Here is a 22,839-nt window from a genome sequence, read left to right on the forward strand (position 1 = left end):
TATAGGTCATGGACTATAGCTTGGGTTTGGGATCTATGTTAACTTCCCATGAATTCAAGGTAAATTTTGTCGTTGACTTTAATGTGAGCAGAGTCTGACACTCTTATTACAGTTATGCATTTTTCTTTTTCACTCTAGTCAGAATAGAAGAATATACTCTATAAATCCTCAGGCTCTTTTCCCTATCATACTGGATCTTGCAGATGACAGGTGACGAGCTGCATCCATGGGATGTTAGTGCATTTCTCTGTTGTTCGATCATTATGGCAAATACAGTCCCCTTCAATAATCCATCTGAAGAACTGTAGCAATTTAATCTTCTGCTTTTTCCAAAAAGTAATAATAATACCAATGCAAAGCAGATTAATTCTGAAACTTTTGCCTTGCAAGGGATGATGTTTTTGGAAGATTAAAAAAACTCCACAAGTCATGTATAATGAATGTAAGGAGAAAGTTAGGAGTTTTTTCTGCCCTCATTCTCACAGTCTTTTTGTCAAATACAGGACTACAAACATTGACGATATATTTATGTCTAACATTCAATATATTTTCCCATTTATAACCTTTCACAGGAGCCTCTACGCTGAACAATATGCTAAGTTTATAGTTCTGAAACACTTAGGGCTACCTGACCTAGAGTGCATGTCAATTCAGATGGTGAAAAGAGGCTAATTTTCCCTTATTTAAAAAAAAAAAAAAGCACAAAGCTGTTTATTATCCATCTCCTTGTATATTTTATGTAAAAAAATTTGTCACCCACTTTATAAATTAATTCTGTGACTACTCTAATTTGAAATGAACCCTGATGCCTCTGCATAAAAGAGATAGCCCTCCAGGATAGGAGGAGAGGCCAGCTGTTTTAGAAATCAGTTGAAGGACAATATGAACCATCTCATATATATTACAGTCATATTGTCTTACTTCACTATTTCCTAATTATACACTGAAACAAAGCCAGTTTGGAAGTTTTGAGTTCTTTCTTCTGAGTAACCTAAACCCTAAGTCACATGAGTAGAGGAAACACTGAGAGGGCTGAGATAAGTCACATGCCTATGTTTAGTACAGTAACTTGTAAGTAAAAACATCCCTTTTCTTTTGACTGACTTCAAGTATATTATGCCTATAAAAACAGTTAAAACTTTTGAAAATTGTCTCCCAGTAATGCAATTCCTCCTCCTTTACTGAAAGAAGCAGGTGTAGAGGTACACACAGCACTATACAGATAAGGGCAGTGCTGGTGAAGGCAGTGTTGGTGGCTGAGTGTATGTATATGCATATGTTAATACAAAAAGTATCCCTGTTTAGAGGTTGCAAATGAATTCAGCAGTCAATAGGACTGTTCGTGGGTCCATCTGTGATGCATAGAACCTCACCAGCTCGAAAGCATATAGAAAAGTACAAAGTAATTAAGTCCTTTTACAATATCCCTGATACCATATCACCTCTGCCCATTTGTCATCCTGTGGGCATATGGTTGTCAGTGGTTAGGAAACATGTAAGGCCTCCAAAGAAAGCAAAGGAGAACTTCTAAAAACTTATCTGGAAGCATAATCAAGCCCATAGCCATTTACAAAGTATGTATGCAAAGTTGTTTTTTTACCCAGGATTATGCTACTAACCCCTAGGTGCTCCCTGCAGGAAACCAATATGCACTGAGAACTTTAAAACAGGTACTGAAGAGCAATCTTTTGCACCCCACCTCTTCCAAAAAAGAAAGGAAGGAACAAAAATCCTGATGGTTCTTAATGTGTAAGATAAAAGCTAGTATTTTCAGAAATTACCTCTTACTTCAGGGGTTTGGTTTTTTCCACTCCCTAAGTTTTTACACAAAGTACCAAATCCTATCAAGAAAACCATGAAAAAATTGGTGTTTGTATTAGACAACCGTCTGAAAATATGACAAAAACAATAATTTCTTTAATCTGTGGTTAGTTCCTATCCTCTTAGGGATATTTCTATATTGCTTATTTAGAAAGGACTCTAATATGTGTATTTGTCCAGAAACTTGCAAATGTATTATGCCTTTCCATTAATGCTCATATAAATTCATGATTCTACGATTGGGAAGTTGGAAACAACCTTTAAATTAACCTAATTTGAAAAATTTAAGAGTGTAAAACCTACAAAAAAGAATAGCTCTTGAAAATCAATCGTCATAAACATTGCCATATGTTTTACTTTTAAAAACTAGGTAATTTATGGTATTAAAATTTCATTAAATATATTCGGTCTAATTTTTCAGCAATCTTTAAGTGGAACACAGTGTTACATTATTTAATTGGTAAAGCCCAAGTAAATATTTGACAACTCTGGCATTTCGTAGCCTAGTTGATTTACAGATGGCTGTAGTATTTTGCACGTTTGGCTCAAGAGAAAAATAAGATCAGAGTGGTCTCCTAATTGTTTAATGTACTGAAACATTTACAGTTATAAAACAAATCCGTCAAGTTGCTAGGTACTGCAAAAGGGGAAAGTTAATTAGCTGTCAGTACTACAAAAGATGCTGTCTGAATTGAGGACACAGAATGATTTATTTGTTGCCTAATTGAATGACTTAAGGTCAAGCCTGTGTGCAGTACTAATTTAGGACTGTAATTTACTACAATTTGGAATGACATAAGAATTGAGTGCACGTCCATTTAACAAAAGCGCTACAAAGAAATTATCAAAAGCACGTGCTACTTGCTTTTGTGTTGTGTTACTATCAAGCTAAAAATCACATTTGTCTGTAAACATTTAGGAACTTGTTAAAAATACCATCTTGAGAATGAACCAATCTCTCCAGAAATTCATATACAATGTTCACTTTAATTAAATTTATTCTACCTTGCTCTATACAAAGAGCAAATAATACAAACACCTAAAGTTTGTATTGTTAATAATGCTTGTGCATATTTGGACACACCTTCATTGCATAAGCTGTAGGGAGTAAAGCTGAATTTCTGGCAACTGCCAAATCATTTCAGCATATGAATAGTTCTATTTGAATGTACCTGATTTCACACATACAACTTCTCCTGAAACTAGGCCTACTGACAGAAACCAATAGAGAGGTAGTTATGGGCACTGGGATGATAAGTACAATACATGTAAGTTTAGGTTAAGAATTAATAAGAAAGGCATGGAGAACAAAATGGAAAATTTCATTAAAGCACTGGATAATACTGTATTCTGTTTCTCTCCTTTCTTCCATTCAAAGAGGAATAGAACAGAATTGGAAAAGGTAAAAAAAGAGGCTAACATGGGTGATTGAAGATATGGAACGTGTTTTGTACTAGGAATAAACAAGGACTCTTTTCAGCCTGGGAAAGACAAGACTGACGAGGATATGACAGAAGTCAGTAAAATCATGAGAGGCCTGGAGAAAGTGACCAGGGAATGATTATTCATGGTCTTTCGTAATACAAGATCTAGTTGGCATCACATGAGCTTACCAAGGGACAGACTGAAAACAAACAAAAGGAGTACAGAAGTATTTCATTGCACAATAGGTAGTTGAATTACGGAGCATACTGCCTGTGGACAGGACAGCTGCCAAAAGTGCACTATTTCAAAAAGTAACAGGGCAAGTTGACAGACAAAAAATTGAGGATTACCAAAAATGATGATAATACCTCTGGCTATAGAAAGGAAACCATCAATCCAAGAAAAAAGGGTGCGAAGAGTGGAAGTATGGCTTTACTATAGTCTTGCCCAGGCCTCTTACTGGCCGAGGCAGAACTTCTGGTGTGAGCCAGTACAGCTGGTCTGCGTTATTAAAATTTACTAACAATTTGGTCAGTACCTCAATAGTTACTAATGATATTTGTCACAGCATGATTCTGTCAGGAAGCGAACAGTAGCATATGCTGCCTTGTTACGACTTTTGAACCAGAACTGTTATACTGTAAAGATTTACACTAGGTAAGTCTTTATCCATTTCTTTCCCGTTTTTTAAGCAAAGGCGGGAAGAATAATCATCTCGTCCTTTAAACGTGAGAGCTAGGTTGCCGGGACAAAACCACGCGCTGAGGCGGGGACGGGGGATGAATGTGCAGGTCACTTGCAGAAGCCGCGGGGTCCGGCCGGCGGGGCTGGGCAGGCTTCGCTCCGCCGTGAGGGCGGGCTTTGCGGCCGCCCGGCTCCGCTCGCTAGCACCCCTCCGGCCTTTGGCACGGCCACCCACCGGGGCCCGCCGGGCCCTTCCCCTCCCACGGGCCAGGGGAAGACGGGCAGCCCGCCGGCGGGGCGGGCGGCGAAAGAGGCGGCTGAGGCGGTCTCGGCCGCACGGAGCGGGCCGCGGGCTCCGCGCCGCAGCCGCGGCCCGGTCCAACGCTTATTCCCTGTCGGCTGCTGCCCGTGCTCTCAAGCCTGTGGGTTTTCACCCGTTGCCACTTGCGCAGCGGGGCCGCTTCCTCGCCTTGCCGGGTCCCCTTCGCCCCCGGCCGCCCCCGGCAGCCCCTACCTGCCCGGCACCGCTGCCCCGGCCCCGCCGCGTCCTTGGCGCCGCGCGGTTGTCAGGGCAACGGGGCGGGCCAGGATTGACGCTTCCGACAGGCAATCGGCGCTCTGCTTTTCGAACCCGCCCCCGCGAGGGGGAGCTGCTATTGGGGGTTCCTCGCGGGACGGTGGCCGTTGGGGTAAAAACTACAAGTCCCGGCATGCTGTGCGCGGAAGGCGTGTCGCCGCCTGGGTAAGTGGGGAGCAGAGCACAATGGGGTCTGTAGGCGGCCGCTGGTGGCAGCTCCCTCTGCGGACGAGCCACCCACGGTCCCCCCGACCCAGCATCTCCTCGCCATTAGCTGCCAGGCAGTGCTGGGGGCGTCTCCAGTTCCCAGTGCTGGGAAGGACGGAGGTTTAGGTGATCCGATGCGATTTGGTAACATGAAGATTTGTATGGCACATCTTTCATATTTTTGATGCATAAAAATAATTTAGTTTGCTTTGCTGCAATGTAAAACACAGCAGCCCCGGAGTGTCTTTCCCTCTGTGTTTGTGGAGCACTCGCTCAGTGTTGGTCCTTGGTGGCACTGCAAGGACCATCCACCCTCCTCATGCTAGGCAGGAGGGATCCTCTGCAGTCTTCCACTTCTCTCTCTGCAGCCAGGAAAGTCCCTCTCTTAAAATGCCCGCTGGTCTCCCTGGCTCTGCCTTGCCCTTATTTTACCTTCTCTTTTTATACCAGTGCTCACATGGGTACCTGCAGCACGAGTTAGGCAGCTGGTGACTGGATGCAGTTATCATAACCCGGGCTTCACCCCGCGCACTACCCCCGTCAGGCAGCAGCACCAAGGTGATCGTTCCCGCAGTGCGGGGAAACGGGCCAAGGCCCGGGACAGGAGACCGTTCCTCTGAAGTCCAGTTAATAACTTCAGTAGCTTAACTGCATGTGAGTGGCATGGCTTAAACGTGTCAGTCGTTCCACTTAGTTCACTGTCACGCTGCCTGCCCTTCGTAACTACAACTCTGTGACCGGAAGGGTTTTTTATCACAGAGGGGACACAGCTGACGATAACATAAGCGTTACCCCCGCCCCCCCGCCCCGATGCAGAAGCCCAAGTTAATGGCTCCGGAGGCGGCATTACCACCCCCCAGAAAGCACATATAGCGCAGAGAGCCATCAGTCCCGTGCGGCGGGGGGGGCGATGTGAAGCAGAAGGCGACAGGCACAGCCCAGCCCCGAGGCTGGGGAGGGCTGGCCGAGGCTGGCGGAACCCCCCAGCCCTGCCCCCTGCGGAGCCCGGCGGGCGGCAGGGGCGGGCCGGCCGGCAGCGGGCTCCGGGCGCCGCGCTCCCACGGCCGCCGGCGCCAGCAGCCGCCGGCACCGCTGCGTGCGCGGGCAGGAGGCCAGGGAGCAGCGGGACCTTCGCGGCAGGGACACGACCCGGCCGGCAGGTACGCCGGAGCCTTTTCTTTAAAAGCACGAAGCGGTGCCGGGGCGGTGCGTCCCCGGCCTCCAGGTTTTGGCTTTGGGATGCCACGGTCAGTCAGCGCCCGGCCGGGCCGCGCCGCGCCGCGCCCGGGAGGGGCAGGGGGCTGCCGCGCTCCGCCGGGGCCGGGGATGCGGGCGAGGCCGGCGGCGGCTCCCGGGGAAGGGCCGGTGCCCTGCGGAGGGGGCGAGGCCCGCGTCGGTCCCCTGTGCGACCCGAGAGGCGGTGCGAGTCCCAGCTGGCTGCAGGTGCGCTGTTCAGCCGTGTGGGATGGCTGGGAAGCGGGCCGTCCCGGGGCTGGAAGGCTGTGCCGGGCCGGGCCGCGGCTGTGCCAGCCTCAGCCCTGCAGCCCGTGCGCGCAGCCCGCGCTGCCCCTGCGCAGGTTAACGAGAAAAGACTTCCTGTGGGTTATGTTCGTCCGGAACATCTCAAGCCGGTACCGTGAGGTCAAGAAGCATTTATTTATCTATTTTAAATCAAGCACGTACAATGACAGGAATATTGCAGTGTCAGAGTGGGGCTTAACTTAGAAATCATTGATCAGCTGTAAGAAAGATGAGTGGAAACCGTGGCATGCTGTATCCCGCAGGACAGTGGAGACCTGATAAAACAGGAGCTGATATTTTTTTTTTTTAAGCCTATTTATGGCCTATTCTTAGTACTAAACTGCTGATTCTCGCCCTCTCTGACAACTGCGGAGATGCAAGGTCTTGAATTGTATCTGAAAACAGGCTTGTGTTCTGGTGTGTGCAGTGGCTGCTTGAGGAGAGTGGATGTGATCTATGCATTTTTTAAATTTAATCTTGGTGATGATTTTTTGTTTGAGTTATATAAGAAACTTTTCTAATGCAAATTAAAAATAATTTGTCTAATATGGCACATCTTCAAGTTTATTCACAACCTAGGCTGTCTCCTCTGTTCTTAATGTCAACAATCTTCTATCTGAAATAAACACTCCTGGCTACCTCTTAAGTACTTTATAAAGCATTTATAAAATATTTGGGAGTCAGTGAAGTTAGTAGCAGATTAAAATCTAAACAAGTTGAATACTATAGAGAGTAACATCTCAAACTGTGTTTATAAGGTTCTCTTCTAATCTTTCCCCTCATCTAAAATGTGAGCCTCTTCAGCTAATCAGGATGCTTGAATACAATTACGTTTTGGTCTTTTTGTCTGGTTCATGATCACCATTGGTTTGCATTCAGTCTTTTATGGCTGACAAACATAGATATAATAAATGACAAGTTAATGCACTCAGGTAATTTATCTGAATTGCAGTTTGGCATGCTGGGTCTCCATTTCCAAGAGTGAACGATGCTAATACTAATGTCTAAGAAAAATGCTGTCTGTCTTGAAAATTCCATTTCTTTCAAGTACTGGACAGCAGGCTTGTAGGTGTGGGGGAAAATACTAGCTACAGAAGTAGATAAGTTTTCCAGAAGAGTGAACGCTCGTGAGAGGCTTTTGGTACTCTTCTGGACACAGAAGGAAATGAGTCAGGATTTTTTTGCATATATGATGTTGTTGGCAAGTGAGAGAGGAAGAAGTTTTCAGCAAGTGACTCCATTATTCCAAAGGGACAGAAATTCCACTATTAAATAAATGTTCTGACAGCCTATCTGCAAATTTAAGAGCTTGCCCAAACTTTTCTTCAGGTTCTGCAGAACATGTGGAATATTATGAGGAAGGTCTTAAATTCAGTGTAACGTGCAAGTGCCTTTCACAGAAGATCAACGTTTTTGGAGTCCAGGTTGTCAGTGCAGACTGATCTGTATTCATGCTTGCATGTGTTCCAACTGACATGGACTTGTTTTCATTTCAGAAATGGAAAATCCTGAAGTGGCTGTGAGCAGCTGCAGTGCTCACGATGATGAAAATCTTTGCAGCTACACACGACACCTGTCAGTATCACAGGAGGGGCTTTTGGAAGACCAGCTTAGAAGGAAGTTAAAATTCTTCTTCATGAACCCGTGTGAGAAATTCTGGGCCCGGGGCAGGAAACCTTGGAAACTTGGGATTCAGCTACTCAAAATAGCAATGGTTACTGTTCAGGTGAGTAACTAGGCAAGCAGGGACTCAGCCCATGGGAGGTCGAATGAGTGCAGGTGACAATGCTGTACATGGTGTGGTCCAGAGACAGGGAGAGGATAGACTGCAAAACTATCCTAGTTGCACATATGTAGCTTAGATCTCAGATGGCATAATTTTCTCCTAAAACTATTGACTGAAAAAATAGCTTTCCTAAGAGCGGAGATTAAAGGAACAATGTTTAAGGGCTCAACTTGACTTTTTACTTTACTTTTTTTCTCCCCACCCCCCCCCCCCCCCCCCCGCCCCCGCCAAGGATGGCACCCTTACATGTCTGTTCCCTCCAATACCTTCTTCACTCTGAGTGTGTGTTTGAGGGAAGGAACAGTCACTTGTGTTTCAATATCATAGTAATGAGAACTGAAATTGGTGGCTTTTTCACATTTTGCTTGTGTCTTATGTATGGTATACAAAGTCTTGTATTGAAAAAACACAGAAATTCTGCCCCATTCTTCCTCTCACCTAGCCTCGCATCATAGATTTCGTATAACACATTTGTCTGCTGCCCAAAACACAATTGTTTGTCTCAAAATTTCTGTGGTTAAGGAGGAAGAAGGTCTTTCATGAAACCTCTCTAACACCTCAGATGATGATCCTTCAGTTGCCCGCGTGTGATTCACCTTTATTGTCAGCGCTATGACAATACAAGTATAGAGAAGAATATTTTCCACAGTTGCATGAACGATGGGATAAACTGCAGAAATAATAGTTCTCCTGCTATACATCTGGCAGTGTGTTTGTATCCCTTGCTTACTGCTTCAGTCTTAAAGGTATCATCATCCTCTTATTGTCATGTGTTCCATTTTGCAACGAGAAATAAAACTTGATGGTGGAAGAAGCTAAATAAGAAAGAAACTAATGCTGATTTAGTCTTTTCAGAGAAAATCTGCTTGTAGGTAACTCAGTCTCAGCACTGTTGATTTGCTGGTGTATTCCTGTGTGCCTAGCATGCTGAGCTTGTCCACAGAGCATTTTAGTATCTCTGTAACTGAGTTATCCTTATCAAAACCTACATATCCAGTTTGCATCATGGCCATAAAACTAATCTGTAGACTACTGATTCAGACTTATCTCTGATGGGTTTCTTCACAATACTCCTGATACTAGATTTGAAACAATAGTCACTGAAGAGAATTGTGAGCTACCACAAACAATACATCACGTTATTCTAGAAACCTTTTCTAGCCTGGATAGTAGCCAGCAGGGTTTTATACTAACTTTTTGTGAACAGTTGCAATATATTTTTTAACAGCTTCAGAGGTTATCCTGTTACAAGCACAGTTTTGATCAGTTATTCTCAAAGCACCTTTCACCCAAACCTGAGGGAGGGATGTTTGTTTTTCTGAGTTGTCCTCAGTTTGCCTTTTGTGCACTGGAGTAAGGACTTCAATCTGGGGTCTAGTTAAGTCCTGTCCTGCCTTTTTGGCTGAGGAGCACTGATACTCCCTAAGGTGAGTCATCTTAATGTCAGGCTGAACTAACAAAGCACGTGTAACAGTATATAGGTAGCTTGAATTTGAGATGGTATCCTTTTTTTTGTAAAAATGCGAGTCCTTGGACAAGATGCTCGTAAGCATGTTAAAGGAACGTTCTTGAAACCCATCGCTTCCTTAAAATCAAACTTTCTTTTGACCAGCTGTGAAACGGAGTAGCCTGTGTGTAACTGCCGTGTCTACCAGCATGACTAAAGAGTGGCTGTTTGTAGGACAGGATTTGTATGTTAATCCAGCAGCCAACTTTGTCTTCAAACAGGAAATATACATGTCTTTTACAGCTGGTGGTTTTTGGATTGAGCAATCAAATGGTGGTTGCCTTCAAAGAAGAGAACACTGTTGCATTCAAACATCTCTTCTTGAAAGGATACATGGACAGAATGGATGATACCTATGCTGTATATACACAAACAGATGTCTATGACCAGATATTCTTTGCAATAAACCAGGTAAGGATTGTCGTTGCAATGTATACAATATATATGCTCTTTACCTGGGTACCTTTTCTTCTTCCAGCTTCCCTGGTGGTGTCTGAAATGGAACTTCTGTGCCACTTGCTTAAGACTAGAGTGTCAACTCATTTAGGTTTTCTGTCACTGCCAGAGCATTGTACTTGTGGCGACATCCTTAAAGCTAATCAGTATGCTAATTCTGCACTAAATGCAGGCCTTGGATTTGAGCCAGAGTTCTTTGCAAGTAGTGAATTAGGCTTTCTACTGAGGATTGTAGAGAGAAAAAAATAATAAGCAAAAAGGTATTTAGATCCAAATCCCGCACTTACTGTTTTCGTCAACTACCTTAAAGTATTTCAGGACTCAGCTGTAGTGTGCTGTAGGTTTCCAAGTTCTTTAGGTGATGTTTTAAATAAAAAAGATGGGTTATGGCACAGATACAAACACTTCTGGTTTGGGTTTGTTTGGTTTTTTGGTGTTTTTTTTGTTTGTTTGTTTGTTTTAAGAGACTAACAGTTTTGGTGCCATCTAAGTTGGTTTGTCTGTTTGTTCTGAACTTTAGTACTTACAGCTGCCCAACATCTCTGTTGGAAACCATGCTTATGAGAAGAGGGGAGCAGAAGAAACAGCTCTGGCTGTGTGTCAGCAGTTCTACAAGCGAGGAAACATCTGTCCTGGAAATGACACCTTTGATATAGACCCAGAGATTGTGACTGGTGACGAACCTATCTATTGTCTCAGTTCTTTGGGAGGAGGGACCCCAGATTTATGATAAATTCTTAAAAAAACTCCGCAGTACTGTATAGTCCTATCACATGATCTGTATTGAATTTACTACCAGCCAAAACTGGCAAGAAAAGAACTGTGTAACTAACCTCTAGCCCTCACCTCCAAGGTAACAGTCTATGTCTACTGCTACAAAACAAGTGAAGAGCTGTTAGCAGTGATGGCCATCTAATACAAGTATTTTGGGCTAATTTCAGGAGCCTTCCCTGTGAATTCATGATGAGTAACTTGGCTGGTGTTCAGGGAAGCCAATGTATCTGTCAACTAGCTTCCCAAATGACTCCTCACATGTGCTATCTTGTCTGGTATAGTCAACAGCTCTTTACAGCCTCAGGAGTGGGAAAGGCAGATTACGGTTAAAGAGCGTGATAACCCATGAGATATTGTTGTGAGTACTTATCCATTGCAGACTGCTTGTACATTGAGCCAACGATGCCGTTAGACAACACAACAGTGGGAAAGCACAATTTGAATTTCACTCTGGATTTCCACAGGTGAGGAGGAGTCGGCACCTCCTGTATTAATGTATTTGTGCATTTTCCCTGCAAAAAGCTAATACAAAGCTCTATTGCAGACTGGTGACGGTGCAGCTCATGTTCAATCTGAAGGCAATCAACCTCCAGACCGTTCGTCACCACGAGCTCCCTGACTGTTATGATTTCACTCTGACGGTACGTGGAAGCCTGCCACGTGTCTTTCTGTTCAAAACCGTACACGGTCAGCGCAGATGTTTTCTGAAGAGCGTTGGGCACCATTGACTGGTCCCCAGTGGTGTCTGGATTACTGTCGTGTCTTAGTGTACCCTGTAAATAACCGCCAGTTGTGACTCTGGGAGGCTAAGCTTTGAGTGCTTGTGATGTGGTCCTGAAGCACTTGCTTGGCTTACAGCCTTTTGTGCTCTGATCCATCTGAACTACAACGAAAGCATAAACCTCTTCTCTTTAGAGAGATGCTTCTAGGAAAGGTTGTTTTCAGGTCATAGAGGAATGAGGCTGTAGTTTAAAAGAATTTCGCCTTGTATCTAGTTGATCAAGCAATTTGTGGCAAATACATGGTTCACCAGATTTGTTTTTCACTTTGACAGCATTTACTTGAATAAACTGGAATTACCTTAAGCTTAAACAAGTTTTGTAACTTCTCCCATAGGATAATTATTCTGAGTGATTATGCAAGCTTAGCAATACAGTGTGCTACAGATGTAATGGTTTAACTTCAAAAAGACATGCCCTTTTTTTTTGTGTGTTAATACAGATAGTGTTTGATAATAAAGCACATAGTGGAAGAATTAAAATAAGTCTAGACAACGACATAGCGATCAGGGAATGTAAAGACTGGCATGTTTCTGGATCAAGTAAGTGACATAAACGTGTTCAAATTTTCATGCTAAACTTTTGCCACACTAGCGCAATGTTTGTTAACCTTTTTCTTTATTAAAAGATGAGGCACTATTGACATACATTCTCTAGTGGGTGTGCTCTAAATCCTGATTTTCTAAGGAATTCTTGTTCTTCAACCTCTGATCTGAAATCCCGGGAACGCAGCCACACCATTACTTTCCTTAGCAGTTCTCAAACCTTGCACCTTGTCAAACCAAAATTTTTCTACACCTCACTGTGCATCCTTCTAGTTTTGGGGACTGAACTTACACTGCTCATTGCTTCAGGTAGGGCTGTGAACTGTTCTAGCACCAGGCAACAGAAGGACACATGATAGTGGTGGAAAGTTGAAACTGATTCACTCTTATTTCAGGACTTAGCACCAGGAAAGATAAGGAAGCACTGTTGCTAAGGCTTGCTAGAGTGGAATGGCTAGAAAGACTTCTTACTGCTGCTTAAATGTTGTTTGGCATGTATTTGGGTGTAACTAACTGAGATGCACGGTATGGTTAAATAATCTATCCGAAATAGTCTCTCAGAAGAGTACCCTTTGTTGGCAGCTATTGGGTCTGGTCAAAACATTGTCTGAGATCTTTTTTGATTAGAGAAAAATAATCTCTTTGAAAGTCAGAAGCTTTCCAGGACTCTAAATTCCACTTATTTTAAAATTTTGTGCTGAAGTAAGCAATAGGATGAATCAGGTCCATTTTTCTACTTTGCCACTTTCCCCTTTGCTATGCCTATGTTAGGAAATGAAGAGCTGGTAGTGAAAAAAGAAGTTTTTTGGTTTTGTTTTTTTTTTTTTTTAAAGATCCACATTGGAAGTAATTTTTGGGAATTCAATGAAATGCATCAGTGAGTACAAAACACACCACTTCTGCAAACGCATATTCCACTAAACGCTCTTTATCAACTAGCTTTGCTAGCTGCCGTGTTATAAATGCACACCAGATGGCATGCTACCTCTAACAGATTGCTAGTGCACCAGTACAAGAAAGCTGTGATACCAGGCTTCTGTAACAATCCACATTTGATATGTATGTAGATTGCCCCTACAACAGTTTTCAAAATCATCTCCTGGAGTACCCTGTATTATTTTCTGAAAGCCAAGGAAAAATACAAAGGTAATGATTGCAATTGGGCAATAACAAGTTGTTGCTGTTCTGGACTACGCTGCAAAACCAACTTAAATGGCAACGTGTGTTAGTGACATTGGTATAATCAAGTAGTAGGTGAGCTTTTTCTGAGTAGTGCAGTTTGTGAAGTCAACTAGAACTTCAGTATCCCTTTTTGGAGAATTGCTGCATATTCATGCAAATTTAGCATTAATTTGTTTCAATTTTTTTCTCAAACAATCACTCTTTTAGCATTAAAAATCTAATCCTTATACTGTCTCATCTAGTTTCAGCTGTATGATAAGTATAAAGACCAAAAAGAGGTCTAGTGGTAGGTTTGATGCAACATTTGACCTTAGTTGATCAAGAATGTGAATTCTAGTAACATGAGAGATGGAGAACTCCATATCTAGCTCAATGTTGGTCTTGGCTAGCTGAACAGCACTGCAAATTACCTGCACTGCTCTAGGACAGAAGACCTATCTGATGGTCAAATACTGGTCTGGAAGAGAAGATACATACTGTAAAGTTCCTGGGATTTCTTTTTTTTTTTTTTTTTTTTTTTTGACAAGTTCTGCCACTCCAAAGGCCATTCCAGTGCTTGTACAAGGGACAATTCCTACCTCTAATTCTGCAGTGCTGTAAGAACCATTCACACTCTGGTATATTTTTGCTGTGGTATCAACCTCCCTAAATTAACTGAAGTGGTATCTGTAGTGCACATGCACTTGTGTCTCTCAGAATATGTCAGATAAACTTTTGTGGGAAAAATGCTAAGATTTTTCTTAATTCAGTTGTATAAATGTAGTTAACATCAAAACTTGATTCTTACTTCAATACTCAAAATGGTCAACAAGATGAAATGCATCTGATTGTAAACATGTACATTTTTGTTCTTGCAGTACAGAAGAATACTCATTACATGATGATCTTTGATGCTTTTGTTATATTGACTTGTCTGGCCTCATTGATCCTTTGCACACGATCAGTGATTAAAGGAATTAATCTCCAAAGGGTGGGTATAACTCTTTCCTTTGCAAGTCTTCAGGTCTTGTGTAAGTCTGATTAACTTTTTTCTTTCCTCTCCCCTAGGAATTTGTAAGCTTTTTCCTATATTATTACAAGAAAGAAGTATCTTTCAGTGATCAAATGGAATTTGTCAACGGATGGTACATCCTGATTATGGTTAGCGATGTCTTAACTATTGTTGGATCAACTCTAAAGATGGAGATACAAGCCAAGGTAAGCTTTTTACACTGTCAGGTGGAAGCAAAACTGATGTTTCTGTCCCAGCTAGGTTTAAATCTCTGAGGACTTTAGGCTGGCTATACTTGATTCTGAGTGACATGAAATTTTAAAACTGTCTTCTCCTCTGGCATTATAACTGAGCTGCGTTGTTTCCAGTTGCAAGATTTAAAAACTCCAAATATCACTAGATATTATAGTTCTAATTATCTTTGCTCCTTTGTGACTCCAAGGAATAAAATGAACTTAATCTCTGAAAGTTTAAGACTGTTGACTTCCTCTCTTCCCCATTTAGGACCACTTGTATTTCCTTATTTGATGGATTTTTTGAAATTTAGCATTTAACTTTCTGTTCCCCATTTAACAAGCGTTTAACTAGCAGAGTCTCTCTTTAAACATCACTTTACTGCTTTCCCAGCTTCTGGCTTCCAACACGTAGATAACAGTCAGCCACAGCCAGGTTCTAGGCCTTCAATTTCTAAAATAAACTTGATATAGAATAAAAATCTTTTAAAAACATATCCTGTGCAGCCAGAATTAGGGAAGAAAAATTATTACAATATGCTATCCTGAAGCACTTTAATATTCAGATAACGTTCACCGAATCTGTAGCAGACTTTGAAGTGTGACATTAAACACAATAGACTTTGGACAGTAGTGATGAAAGGATGGGTTTGCAATCCATCTGGTGACAGCCTGGCTATCATAAATGCCCTGTACAAATTGTCCTATCTTACCTTAGGAACTATAAACTCAGTTCTTAGGAGTAGAAAGAAGCTATGAGGAAGTTGGCTAAGAGAGCTCCATCCTGCTTTGGGAGAAGCGAAGATGAGAACAAGATTGGAGTAAGACCTTGCATTTGGGATTCGGGTATCTTAGACACATAAATACATCTATTGATATATGTTTCTTTTCTAAGAGAGTATTTTATTAAAACTCTTCTCTACAGACACGTTTCACTTCATTTTTCAAGCCTTGTGGACCATAACAACAAGATCTTGTTCCATGTTACTGTGTGAAAGTTAATGGCTGAGTAACAAGTTCATATTAAAGTAGCCTGTTTGGTTTTTGTCAAGCCACAAATGAATTACGCTATTATAAAAGATTAGTCAACTCTTAGAAGAATAAAAACAGAAAATAGTGAAAACTTCTTATTCAAGTAAGCTGTCATAATCCATTTCAGAGTAGAGTTCAGGGAACAGCGTATACGCTAACTTGGATGAAAACAGGCCAGTGTGTATAGGTGGAAAAAAAAAGATGAAGTGCCACTAAAATATAAATGAAGCTCCAGTTAGAATTAATTAGAAGCTAATTAGTCTTCTCCTTGATAAGTTTTTACATCTCACAGTTCCCAGCTACCTAACAAGATCCTCCTTAGTATTTACCTGAGTTCTGCTGACAAGTCATGCTGTTCTTTAAAACTGCTTTGCCTATGTCCTGGAAGAACCTTCTTTGCTCTGCAGTTGTAAAGTCACGTCTACACTGTCCGTTGGGATGCAGTGGAGAGATTCCCAAGCTGCTCTGAGAAATCTGTCGATGCAGATTCCAGAAGCAGTTGCCGCAGGTCTGGAAGCAGCATAAAAATGTTTGCAGTGCCACTCTGTGGGTCTTGGTGAGCCAGGTACAGAGGGGGTGTCTCTGCACCTGCAGTGCAGCTGCGCTCTTGGCCTTGCAAATGAAGCTTGTCTTGTCAGAATCTATTTTACAAACAGCCATATGGAAAGGCATGTGAAATGAGTTACACTTGAAAGTGCCCTTGCTTTTTGGTGGGACTTCTGCCCTCTAATGCATATTGCCCCAAACTAATTTTTAATGGGAGAGATTGCCAAGGAAAACGATGTTTCTTAACAGATCTTTGTAGTAATGAGAATTGCAATTTAGAACTTTTTTTTTTCTTGTCTTCTTTTTTTTAGAGTCTGACAAGTTATGATGTCTGTAGCATACTCCTAGGAACATCCACTATGCTTGTGTGGCTTGGAGTCATTCGCTACCTAGGTTTCTTTCAGAAGTATAATGTAAGGATCTCCCGGGATCTTCGTGCTGTTGGTATTTATTCTGTTTGTTGCTATAAGAGGACTGGAAGAAATGCCTGGTTGAATTCTAACTTTTCTGCATTGCTTTGTGCAGCTTCTCATCCTAACACTGCGAGCAGCATTACCCAATGTAATGAGGTTCTGCTGTTGCGCTGCTATGATCTACCTGGGCTATTGCTTCTGTGGATGGATTGTACTGGGACCATACCATGTGAAGGTAATATACTTAACATGAAAAAGGACAACTTGAATAACAGACTGGATTCCAAACAAAAGAGAGATTACTACTGTTGTCTTCTAAGTTTCCATGTCAAGACTTCCCTTAATATAAAAATAGTGCATCTTCAACAAGATGCTGCTCTGTTTGAGGAGTCTGACTTCCATGACTCAGTCAGACTTTCCTCGAGTTATGAAAGCTCTGAGTCAGAAGTGGAAGCTGCCATGACTCCCAATCACATGCTGGTATTTCGAGAAATAATTTTCATCTTGCAGAACGTCAGTGTCAGACTAGAGCTTTGGAGACTTTATCCTTATCCCTTTTAAAAGTGAAATTGGCGTATCTGAATTGAATGTGTATGTGTACCGGAGGTGACAAACTTTGCTCATTCCTCAAATGTTTGTTTTACCGTCTGCACCTTGTCATAACCTTGGTGTACAAAGAGATCTGAGGCAGCCAGTCATCAGCTGTGTATCTTCTTTGTGTTATGTACAGTCTTTGGATCCAAATAAAGCTACAACAGATGTCCTTGTCTTCTTCCCTCCTCTCTAGTTTCGTTCTCTGAACATGGTTTCCGAATGCCTTTTTTCATTGATCAATGGAGATGACATGTTTGCCACCTTTGCAAAAATGCAGCAGAAAAGTTACTTGGTTTGGTTATTCAGTAGGATCTACCTCTACTCCTTCATCAGTCTGTTCATCTATATGGTGCTGAGTCTCTTCATTGCACTCATTACAGATACGTATGAAACTGTCAAGGTAAGCATGGACTCTTACTCTTCTTTTGGAATAAAAATGCAAGATTGGTGCTATTGAGACTCATCTCCCTCAATATTTTGACTTGCAGTGCATGCCAATTTAAAGAATAAATATAATGGCTACTTTTCAGGGTGTGGAGTGATGACGAGAGGTTTTTAATCCCTCCCTAGTTCAGTTTTCTTACAAGCCTATCTGATTTCCTGCTCCAATGGAAGCTAAATATCTACTAAAAAGCAGTGATTTCATATTCAATTCTGTGAATCTTCTGATTTCAGACTTGAGCAATGTCTGAAAAGTGGTCTGGGGATGATTTGTGTTATTGTATGTTTTAGCCTTGTTAAAGGTTTAACTAAATATCAATTTTTAGCACTACCAGCAAGATGGCTTTCCGGAGACAGAACTTCAGAGATTTATATCACAGTGCAAAGACTTACCAAACTCTGGCAGGTACAGGTTAGAGGAGGAGAGTTCTGCATCTCTCTTCTGTTGTTGTAATGGTATGTACCTATATTATAATTATACATTAAGGTATATGCAAAAGCAACACACCACAAAATGTCCCTGGTATAATGTTTATGAAGAGTAGTTAAATTTTGGGGGCGTGGAGGGGAAAAAAAACCCCACAAAAATCCCAAACTATTGCTAATGATCTAGAATGGAGCACTTTAGCAAAATGTCTGCAGCCAACAAACTCCTTAGGAGAGGTGAGGGAATTTTTTCCTATGTTAAGTGATTCTTAATTTAAAATAGTACAGAAAGTTAGATAATATATACAGTAACTTGGGAACCCCGTATGTATAGTGTGCAAGCATTAACATTTCCTGTACTCACTGCAGTAGGCAGGACTTAAGAACTTATTCAGTGTCTTCGTATCCATTTTTTAATGATACATTGTGCAGTAAGGTGTCCTAGCTTAAATGGTAGCAGGCCTGAAACTTAGGGAGAAAATTGGCTTGCCAAGGTTTTAAGATAGCATGCAGTTTAAGATACTATCACAGCACTTGGAAAAGCATTGCCTAACTTCCACTATGGAGAGCTTAATGCTTCAGTTATTTGAAGTTCTGTTTCTTCAGGAATACTGATTGCAGGATACGTGGTTTATATTTAACCTGGCTGGCAGCAATGAGTCTTGCTTGCTGAAGGGTCACTTGGTGGGGGAGCCTTAAAATATTTACAGTTTGATTAAAAAGATCAAAGGCATTTGCAGCTCCTTGCTATTGGGCTTTTCTGGTGTGCTATATTGTTATATGCCAGATGGAATAGATTTATGAGGGGGAGGAGATGGGGACATATTTCAGAGCAGGGAGACAACAAAGCCTGCAGTGAGTCAGTCCAGAACCTTACTGGAGATGAAAGTGTGGGATGAAGCAGAGCAGGGCATCTTGCTCCTGGGTGAAGGGCACGGACATGTTAATATTTCTTTTTCTGCACACACCTCTCAGTTTAACCAGGCAAGAAACCCAATGTGAGGTGGGACAGGGTGGGGATGTAATACTTTTCCCACCAACTGTGAGGGGGGATCAGGACTCTAGAAGAGCATTTGAAAAGGAAAACTTGGTTACTCTGAAGCAACTTGTTCTTCAGGACTATTGAGCAGCCAGCAGCACCCTGGACTCAAACGGAGCTGTAGGCATTTAAGTGACTTGTTTCAGAGCCTTGTTTTCTAACAGATTACCTATGCTTTAATGATCTTACCCTCATGCCGAATGTCTTGATCCACATGCGTGCCTCATACCGTGCACGTTAGTGTTACAGACTGGTTTTTTTATCTGGAAATAGTGTGTTTCTCTAGAAGCTAGACCAGGGGCTGACTTTGCTGTTGCCTGTAAATACTGGACATTGCTCCGTTAGCTCTGTACTGTGGCCTTCTGGTTTTACATTGAAACATGATCTGTAGTAATAAGGAAGTATCTTGAGCGGGATGTTGCGTTATCAGTTCTATGGCTTCCACTCCTTAAATAGTCATACGGTCCTACAGCACACACAAGGCTTCTCTTAATTCTTTCACATGTTCAAAATGTTTTATGGTGGTTCATAGCAGTTGCTCACCAGTGTATGCCAAATTAGTAATTAAATAGTTCAGATGCATTTTTAAGGCTCCTTGTACAATGAAACTATTATTTTGATGCATGTACCTGACAACTTTTTCCCCCTCTCCCATACAGGTTGTAGCGAACATATTTAATGGATTGTGGGAGTGTATCACGGAGGCTTTAAAGCAGCACACATTGCAAGAACTGGACAGTGGAGCTGGTGGAAAATCTTATACCTAAAGTCTGAAGTTGCTTTTCTTGAAAAAGAGTGTAAGCCTGTGGCAGAAGCTTGCGATAAACTTGCAGTCTTTTTGATTAGGCACTCTCACTGCTAGTTCAGGGGTTTTGGGGGTTTGGTTTTTTATTAGCTTTGTGCTATTTGTTTCCTCAGTTAAATTGTGCTGGAATGCAAAGGGCATTAAAAAGCTGTCTGTATTCAGAGACTTGCCTAGTTTGTGCAGGTAGACTAGAAATGCAGTAACTATCAACTGTAAGTAGAAATAGTGCTGGACAACTGCAACTTTGAACACCAACCTAGCCCTCAGTACTGCAGGAATTATCTAGCTATGGCTGACCTGTCACTGAATGAATGAATGAAAGGTCACTCTAGAGCCCTCAGCATATTTTGTTTATCTGCACTCATGGTAAAAATAAACTAAAACTATGAAGCGTGGTGCAATTTGTTTCTGGAGACATTATAGTGAATTGATGCACAAGCCAGTCAAATATGGCTGAGAGCAGAAACTAAGTATTTCTATAAACATAAGTACCACTTGCTGTAAGTGGCAGTCTCTTCTCAGAGAGGCCAGGGATATGCCAGGCCAGAACTGAAGTTTGAGGGGTGAGTTGAGTGGAGAAATGTAGATATTCTCCTATATCCAGCACCGGTAGGATCAGTTACTATCTTCAGCCTCACAGTGTGCTGACCTTATGTTTTTAAAGGAAAAGTCAGACAAAAGCACTTTCAAAATATCTATTTTTTTATTTGAAATCTTCCTCTGGTACACAAGTCTGTAAACCTGAAGTCTAAACTAAGTTAAATACACAGAAGATATGTCTCTCAGAGTCGTATCTCTCCGTGCTTCAGAAACTGGATGTTTCCTACCAACCTAATAACCTGGTACTGTCAGTGGCTGTCTGAAACATTAGATCTTATAAAAGTTCAGTTTTGACAACTTAGTTTATATACTTTGTTGATTGTGATACCATTTAATGGATGCCTTATTTTCTATAGTCTATTCACTCTGGGAGCAGAACAGAGGACCAAAGGGAGGCATATTTTACATAACTTGCATTTGTGAGCAACATTTCTGTAGCTGTGTGTGACAATGTATAACGCTGTGCATAAAGGTGGAGGACACTAAACGTGTTTTGTCTGAATGTTTACACATTGTAAATGTGCTACAATAAACACAGCTGTAGTAGCTATTGGGTGTGTCAGTATTTATTTTAAGAGTAAATATGTTGCCAGGTTAATATAGGAGCTTTTTTTTTTTTTTTTAATAGCAATATGCAATTTCTGGCATGAAGCAGTGTGTGAATTTGCATTTCCTGTAGGCAAGATATTTCCTGTGGACCCTGGTGAGGACCTGGTCCCAGCTGATCTTGTTTAACAGCATTTCAAAGTTTGCCATAGAAACAAATAAGCAAGTATTAAACCTTACACTAAAAATGCTCCCGTACATTACATGAAGTTCAAATTCAGCAAAGGCAAACCAAATGCAAGGTGTAGGCAGAACAGATTATTCACAGTATCTGAAAGTTTCCTGTATTGAGGTCCTTGTCTTCCAACAGTCACCTAAGATTGAAGACTTTTGAAGCTTTTCAAGGTGATTCAAGGCAACCTTGCCTCAAAAAGCAAATATTAAGTGACCGTGTTTTCTGTTGACACATTAAACTCCTTATGAATCTTCAACAACACAGAGTGTATAACGTGCACATCACTATTGTATAAAAAAGTTTGTGCAAGGAATTCTGACAAGGATGGCAAGCACTTCAAGATCACTGAAATGCAGAAGGCTGACTTCTTAGCAAGGCTTTTTCATACAGAGTAAAGAGAAAGCTAAGAATAATTTGATCAAAATGCAGGTAAATTTTGTAAACAGCTATGGAATACTTTGCCAATACAGTTGTAAGGCAAGTAGTAGTCTGATTTCATTTAGAAACAGGGCAGAGCATATGCTTTGTCACTGTTAACTTAGAAAATCAGCAACAAATTTCAACATTTGACAGAGCTCTAAAATATCAAATTCTTACAAACTTTTATAGAAGCAGGGAGAAATCATGTTAATAGAAGCCTGCAGTATGAGCATAAGGCATGGAAAGCTACAATGGGTGACCCCAAAGCAGGAAAAGATATTTTTTATATATATATATATATATTCTTTCAATTCCTAATAGGAGAAATCTGCCACTGAAGACTGGTTTCTGTTGTCTGAAGGGCAAACTTCACTGTGAAGCTTGTTTTGCAATGAAATCCCTGTTAGAGTCTGTGTTTGTGCTTGTGCTACAGCTAAAAAGTCAATCAGCCGAGGTAGAAATTCAGTGAAAAACCATGCTCTGTTACTACACAGCTTTTAATTTAGCACTGCTGGCAGTTGTGTGGGTTTGGGGAGGAAAGAGTTAATGAAAGCCAACTTGCCTTCAAACAGTAATGGGCAGGGTCAGAGTGTGAAGCCAGAGGGGAGGGCTATCTAAAAGTAGGAGAAGAATGTGTAAGCAAAGGATAGGAAGGGGTGGGAGGAAAAGAAGGGACAACTGCTTATGAAGTTAGCAGAGCAGCAATTGAGTATTTCTGGCCATGGGTGCAGGCTGTTACACGGAGGGGAAAGAAGAACAGTGCCCCGAAAGGTTACTGGCTTACACCTGCTCAAAATGGCCAGTTCTGACTGGAAAAATAAATGCTGCTTGTATGACATATCTGATACCTATCTGTATTTTGTTTTTTAAGAAAACCAGACGCTCAAACGTGTATTGTTCACCTCGGTAGTGCTGCTGGCAATGTAAGTGCTTGCTGTCCAGGTTTCTGACCTGCTTGATCCTTGGTTTTCAGGATCTTCATCTGCCTATTTCCCCTCACCTGAGAAGAAGCCAGTCAATGCTGTGTTTTCTAGCCTACCGGCTGCATTTGAGATGAGGTGCAGCTCTGCCAGGAGATCTGTGGCCGCTGCTGTTGTGTGTGTAGTGGGGCTTTTTAATCTTACTTCGTGTCAATATGTGATGTGCTGGTTATGGCCTTGTGGAGCCAAGAAGTGTGACAGTGATCCTATTCTAAAAAAAACCTCCGCGTGACTTCAACACTATCAGTGATCTCAGCACTAGCGATGCTAGTAA

At 41.8% G+C, this 22,839-nt stretch overlaps 2 protein-coding genes across 4 annotated transcripts in view; one reads left to right on the top strand and one right to left on the bottom strand.

Moving 5' to 3' along the window:
- Nucleotides 1-4,488, bottom strand: part of DNAI3 (dynein axonemal intermediate chain 3) — a 31,354-nt gene extending 26,866 nt beyond the window's left edge. The window contains exon 1 of one of the 2 annotated variants that reach the window (XM_041127733.1): nucleotides 4,445-4,488. The gene's annotated coding sequence lies outside the window, so the exon portion shown is untranslated. The remainder of the gene's footprint in view (nucleotides 1-4,444) is intronic. The other variant, XM_041127734.1, reaches the window with a different exon arrangement.
- A 1,252-nt stretch (nucleotides 4,489-5,740) lies between these two features.
- Nucleotides 5,741-20,932, top strand: MCOLN3 (mucolipin TRP cation channel 3). 2 transcript variants are annotated; one of them, XM_030031743.2, is made up of 14 exons: nucleotides 5,741-5,874; nucleotides 7,732-7,961; nucleotides 9,772-9,939; nucleotides 10,505-10,658; nucleotides 11,138-11,222; nucleotides 11,303-11,399; nucleotides 11,980-12,079; nucleotides 14,122-14,234; nucleotides 14,312-14,461; nucleotides 16,378-16,479; nucleotides 16,592-16,714; nucleotides 17,267-17,473; nucleotides 17,841-17,970; nucleotides 19,639-20,932. In XM_030031743.2, the coding sequence occupies exons 2-14, from the start codon at nucleotides 7,734-7,736 to the stop codon at nucleotides 19,656-19,658; spliced, it is 1,677 nt and encodes a 558-aa protein (XP_029887603.1). In that variant the 5' UTR covers nucleotides 5,741-5,874; nucleotides 7,732-7,733; the 3' UTR covers nucleotides 19,659-20,932. The 2 variants fall into 2 exon arrangements, 1 of the variants encoding a protein (XP_029887603.1); XR_003925902.2 differs by lacking the exon at nucleotides 19,639-20,932 and having other exon boundaries at nucleotides 16,378-16,510; nucleotides 17,841-17,956.
- Nucleotides 20,933-22,839: the final 1,907 nt, after the last annotated feature.

Source organism: Aquila chrysaetos, chromosome 12, assembly GCF_900496995.4.
Source record: "Aquila chrysaetos chrysaetos chromosome 12, bAquChr1.4, whole genome shotgun sequence".
In the NCBI taxonomy this organism is placed as follows: Eukaryota; Metazoa; Chordata; class Aves; order Accipitriformes; family Accipitridae; genus Aquila; species Aquila chrysaetos.